This window comes from Arachis hypogaea, chromosome 15 (genome assembly GCF_003086295.3).
Source record: "Arachis hypogaea cultivar Tifrunner chromosome 15, arahy.Tifrunner.gnm2.J5K5, whole genome shotgun sequence".
Lineage (NCBI taxonomy): Eukaryota > Viridiplantae > Streptophyta > Magnoliopsida > Fabales > Fabaceae > Arachis > Arachis hypogaea.
In genome coordinates, this window is record NC_092050.1 from 45,404,977 (window position 1) to 45,411,220 (window position 6,244).

Below are 6,244 nucleotides of genomic sequence, written 5' to 3' on the forward strand. Positions count from 1 at the left end.
TAAAGTAGTTCTGCATAATAGAAGCATACCCTACCTATAAAGAATGTACACAATGATCCAGGCGGTGAATACCAACTATTATTTCCTAACTGAAGGCTGAAGTCCCACTACAGATAATTGATGAGTCTCAACTTGCCGCACCAAAAAGACCCCAGTCGTAAACCTTAAAGCTTGTTACAGCTAGTCTGAATACCTCCTCCATGGGAATACATCCAGTTTGTTCAGCTGGAACAGCCATGCCAGCACCAACTGTGCCTGCGCTTTCGTTAAATGGGCTGGAGGCAGAAAATAGAACTAAATAAGTGTCTTGCATAGTCATAGTTTCCACAAAATCAGTGCAATACAAAATTTATATGTTAATAATTTTCTAGTTTGCATTATAGTCTTAGTTCTAATGTTACTAAACTAAAAATGAATAAATTTCACTTTAACTAGATACAGAGCTAAAATGCTAATATACAGTAGAATTTTCCTAAGTGCTTATTGCTGTTAAAAGCATATTCCACATACTTTATAAGAATTGGCTTATATGCAGTGACAAGTACATCAGTATCAACTCCTTTAAGACGCAAATTTGCCAAATAAACCTGGGATAAAAAAAAGGAAAGGGATGATCCCAAGACCAATCAATGTAACAAAAATGTCAAGCAACTGTGCATAAAAAGTTTAAAACGTGCCATTTGAAAACATAACTTACTTTAATGATATTTTGTGCTTCCCTTCCTTGTCGTCCTTTAGAAATTGCCTATCATTAACTTTAGTGTAAGTAAGTATGAAGTAAAAATGAATACCATGGAGCACACTAATAGGTAATGAAAAAGGAGAGCCTGGGGGGGGGGATGGTTTAAGTCAAGGGGGAGCTGAGAAGTATAAGAACAATTTCAGAATATTATAATACTAAAAAAAATTTCTATTGTTCCTTAATCTATGAATATAATGGTTAGGAATATCCAAAAGATCCTCTGCCTTGATCTCCCAATTTCTCAAATTTTTTACTTCTCAGCTCTCATATTCTATCTCTCAAATTCTATACTAACTCTATAATGCATATCCGAGGCCCTAGTCATAGGTTTAACACTTGGTAGAACCTAATAAGGCATCTAACATTCACAGATTAAAATCAACAATAGAAATAGACCGACCAAAAAGCAATTGTCACTCCCACAAAGAGAAGCCCAACACCTTGACAATACATGAATCCATAAAACAAATTTATAAGCTTAGATTTTAACAGCAATTGGGAACAAAAACAAAGTGATCAACATACATGCAAGCAATTACGCCAATGTTGTAGAAGTAGACGAAGCTAAAAAGCATGCGTAAGCAGTAAATAAGTCCCCACTCCCATAGGGTCATAGCATCAACATACAGGACATGATATCACAACTAATTCTAAAGAAATAGACAAAGAAACATGCTCATAATACTACAAAACTTTAAAAGTTTGTTTGACTGGGGTTGAACAATTGAATGGATGGATTGCCACCAAGATGCTAAAATTTAAATGGGAGACACAATTTATCTCAAAAATGAGATAGAACAAGGCTGGAGCCTATAATTACTCAGGTAATCAAATAATATTTAGATTACAAAATACTAAATCGGTGGTTAATTTGATTAAATTTTGCAGTCATAACACTACATTTTCTCTTCAATATTTGGGAATGCCTAATACTAGCTCAATTAAATATATTATGTGCATTAATTCTTAGGCAATGACCAGGAAATGATTGAGTGAACACAGTTAAATTAAAAACAAGATAGAAACTTTACCATTTGCCCTATTGCAGATGTTACAATAGCAGGTGTGTTATTGTACATCAAACCCGGTGCTTCAAGGACTCCAGACTGTTCGATAACCTAAAATAATTTCAGGAGAAGTATGATCAAAGGATACAACAAACTTCTGCAATGAATATTACATTTAATGAACTAAGATAAAGGGAAGCCATTTTCTCTGATTGTGTTAGAAGATAATAAAAGGATCTACATATGGTGTTTATTGATTTGGAAAAAGCGTATGATAGGGTACCAAGGGAGGTCTTATGGAAGGTTTTAGAAAATAGGAGGGTAAGGATCACATATATTCGTGCAATTAAAGACATGTATGATGGGGCCACAACTAGTGTGAAGACTCAAGGTGGTGTGACAAAGGAATTTCCTATTGGTATAGGATTACACCAGGGATCATCCTTAAGTCCATACATTTTCAGATTAGTCTTGGAAGTACTCACAGAGCACATCCAAGAGCCTGTGCCATGGTGCATACTTTTTGCCGATGATATCGTCCTTATGGGAGAGTTAAGGGAAGACCTAAATAAGAAGTTGGAGTTATGGAGAGAAGCTTTAGAAGTGTATGGTCTGCGCATAAGTCGTAGCAAGACGGAATATATGGAATGTAAGTTCAGTCCGAAAAGGGAAAACCCTAATATAGAGGTGAAGATTGGAGAAAACACCCTACGAAAAATTAAAAGTTTTAGGTATCTTGGGTGCATCATACAGGATAATGAAGAGATTGAACAAGATGTAAATCATAGGATCCAAGCAGGGTGGTCGAAATGGCGGAGTGCATCTGGTTTTATATGCGACAAAAAAGTGCCTTTAAAACATAAAGGTAAATTCTATCGCACCGCTATAAGACCGGCTATGCTTTATAGTATGGAGTGTTGGGCAGCTAAAGGGGAGCACGAACATAAGCTGAGTGTGGCAGAGATGAAGATGTTGAGATGGATGAGTGGTCATACGCGATTGGATAAAATAAGGAATGAAGATATAAGGGAGAGAGTTGGAGTAGTACCCATTGTGGAAAAGATGGTTGAATCGCGTCTTAGGTGGTTTGGACATGTAAGAAGAAGACCGATAGAACATCCAGTCAGGAGGGTGGATGAGATGGAAGATGGACAAGGGGCGAAAGGCAGAGGAAGACCTAAGAAGACCATCCATGAGGTGGTCAAACGAGATCTACATGTAAATGGTCTCTCTGTAGACATGACACATGATAGAACACAATGGCGTCATTTGATTCATGTAGCCGACCCCACTTAGTGGGACAAGACTTTGTTGTTGTTGTTGTTGTTGTTGTTTGTGTTGGAAGATAATACTTGCAGACACACACACAGTAATTAAAGAAGCAGAGTTATAGCTCCATTAAATCATACCAATCACACATTGAAAGAATAAAAAGAGCAAATGCAACGTTATAGTAACTAGTAAGCAGAAATAAGTAATGGAATCCGCTAATCAGTGGCAATTAAATCTCCCAATACACAAAGAAAAAGATTTAGATGACATCAAAAATCATAACACTCAATATCTGACAATCCATGTCAATTATAGAGTTTAAGTTAAGCAACTAAGCCAGCTAAGCACTCTCTGATGACTCCAATAGTATGGAAAAACAATAAAGAAAAATTCACAACATATTCAAATTCCCAGCACCATCCACACACTTGAATAATGCACTTTACATGCATAGGTGATGACAAGTCATCCTAGCCTATTTTAACTAGTCTTTTCCTTTTGTTTTCATTAGAATTATGCACTTTCTTGAACCATAAGCAAGCTAATTGAGTAGATTTTAATGTTTCCCTTGATTGAATCAACATGTATGAATTCATGCCATTTCATGAGGTTTTATGCTATAATTGTTGCATATTATGATAGAATGGATATCTCATGATTATGAGCATAGCTTTGATGTGTTTGGTTGATTAATGATAGGTGAAGAAAGCTTGGAGAAAGGTTGAAGCAAGAAGGAATAACTAGGAGTAAAGAGAAGACAAGGGAATAAATGAAAATGAACCAAGAAGCAAAAAGTTGGACCTAAAGTTAGCCTTAAACTTTTGCACAAACTTTTGGGTGAAAAGTTAGCCCCAACGTTAGCCCCCTAACTTGGAGGCTAACGTTAGAACTTGAAAATCACTCCCTGGGTACCAAAAGTTTGCGCCAACGTTAGCCCCTAACTTGGAGGCTAACGTTGGCACATGAATTCACCCCTGGGCACCAAAAGTTTGTGCCAACGTTAGCCCCCTAACTTTGAGGCTAACGTTGGCATGAAGAAAACCTCCCTGGGTACCAAAAGTTTGCGCCAACGTTAGCCCCCTAACTTGGTGGCTAACGTTGGCACATGAAAATCACAAGGGGAGGAGCAAAAGTTTGCGCCAACGTTAGCCCCCTAACTTGGTGGCTAACGTTGGCGCCACAAGTGCACAAGGTAAAGCCAACGTTGGGGCCAAAGTTAGACCCCTAACTTTGGCACCAACGTGAGTATCAGCAAAGTGGTGTTAGCTGATATGAAAAGTTGGAGCAAAAGTTAGACCCCTAACTTTTGCTCAAACTTTTGGTCCAACTTTTGCAAAACTCCAACCCGGTTCAATTGGTTCGTTTTGGTTCCTCTTCAAACTCCAAGAGCAATTAACCAAGGCCTCTTTCAACCCAATTCCACCAAGAACAAAGGCCCAACTCAAGGCTTGAAGATCATTGGAAGAAAGTGTATAAATAGGATAGAATTCAAGTTCTTTGGGAGTTTTTCTTGGAGAGAGCTTTCCTTTGGAATTTTCATAATAGTTTTCGGAGAGCTTTGGATATTGAGTGATCTTTAATTTCTTTGTCTTGGAAGGAGAATTCACTTCTCTTCCTCTCAGTTTTATTACTTTCAATTTCAATTACAATTGTCTTGGATTTTGGGTTGGAGAATTGAAGAAATTTTGTTTCAATCTCAACCTTGGATCTCACTGCTTTATTTACTGCTTGATTGGATTTCAATTTCTGTTAATTGCTCTTCATCCACTTTCTTTGAATTTCAATTACAATTTCTTGTTGGATCTAGGAAGGCATTGAGATCTAGACTTGGTTTTCTAGTCTCTGGGTCCTGAGATCTGATTTCACATTTCAATTCTATGTTTATTGCTTTATATGTTCATTTACTTTTCTGTTTCGGATCCGATTCAATTCCAATTCCCTTTTACTCTTCTGTTTAATGCAATTTAACTTTTCCTTGTTTAAATCCAAGCCCCAATCCCCTTTACATTTCAAGCCATTTATATTACTTGCAATTTAAGATTCTGCAATTTACATCTCTTGCAATCTAAGTTTCCGCAATTTATGTTACTTGCACTTTAAGATTCAGCAATTTAATTCTCGTCCTCTTTAATTTCATGTCAATCACCCGTTCCCTTTACTTTCCTTGCAATTTAATTTCTACAAATCACAAAACACTCAACCAAATCTTGATTCGCTTGACTAAATTAACCACTAAACTAAAATTGCTCAATCCTTCAATCCCTGTGGGATCGACCTCACTCCCGTGAGTTATTATTACTTGATGCGACCCGGTGCACTTGCCGGTTAGATTTGTGTGTTTTGGGAGAAATTTATTTTTCACCAAAATACTCATCAAGTTTTTGGCGCCGTTGCCGGGGATTGATTAGATTGACAATGATTAAGTGAGGTGGTGATCTAGATCAAGCACTTTTTCTTTAATTTTGATTAACCCACTAACTGTTTGATTTTTTGCTTAAACTAACTAACACTTCAATCTAGCAGTAGATTGAAGTGTCACTGGCTTTGTGCATTTCTCATGCTCTGCTTGTATGTCAGGTACAAGAAGAACCATACCCAATTTTCATGAACAAGACGAAAGAACTCTCAGGAGGTTAAGAAGAGCTGAAAGAGGGAAAAATATTGTTGGAGAAGAGGAATCAGACGAAGAATTCCAAGAGATGGAGGAACATTTAACCAATCCACCAGGTGGAGAAGACAACAACAATGACAACCCACCCCAGAGGAGAGTTTTGGCTTCCTATACCTTTGCAAATCCTAGACATTGTGGGAGTAGCATCTTGGATCCAAATGTCAATGCTAACAATTTTGAACTCAAACCACAACTCATCACTTTGGTTCAGAACAATTGCTCTTTTGGTGGAGGACCACTTGAGGACCCACACCAACATTTATCCACTTTCTTGAGGATATGCAACACTGTCAAAACTAATGGAGTGCCCCCTGACAGTTACAAGCTGATGCTATTCCCATTTTCTCTCAGGGACAAGGCCACTCAATGGTTGGAATCTTTTCCAAGGGACAGCATCAACAACTGGGATGATTTGGTAACCAAGTTTCTTGCCAAGTTTTACCCACCTCAGAGGATTATAAGGTTGAAGGCTGAGGTACAAACATTTACACAAATGGAGGCCGAACCCATCTATGAGGCATGGGAGAGGTACAAGGCTCTGATCAGGAAATG

General features: G+C 37.7%; 1 protein-coding gene across 1 annotated transcript; it reads right to left on the reverse strand.

Annotated features, from left to right (window-relative positions):
• Positions 1–296: 296 nt before the first annotated feature.
• On the reverse strand, positions 297–1,952 carry LOC140179206 (uncharacterized). Its single transcript, XM_072217869.1, has 4 exons — positions 1,905–1,952; positions 1,774–1,860; positions 698–745; positions 297–587 (listed from the first exon to the last, which is right to left on the reverse strand). Exons 1-4 carry the CDS (start codon positions 1,950–1,952, stop codon positions 444–446), a joined length of 327 nt encoding a protein of 108 aa, XP_072073970.1. The 3' UTR covers positions 297–443.
• Between the last annotated feature and the right edge of the window lie 4,292 nt (positions 1,953–6,244).

Bases quoted from the DNA above. Each gene is read 5' to 3' on its own strand.
- LOC140179206 (XM_072217869.1), bottom strand. From the start codon at position 1,952: ATGGCTTCCCTTTATCTTAGTTCATTAAATGTAATATTCATTGCAGAA. The intron at 1,861-1,904 runs GTTTGTTGTATC...AAATTATTTTAG, and splicing joins ATGTAATATTCATTGCAGAA to GTTATCGAACAGTCTGGAGT. The intron at 588-697 runs GTAAGTTATGTT...TTTTTATCCCAG, and splicing joins AAGCACAAAATATCATTAAA to GTTTATTTGGCAAATTTGCG.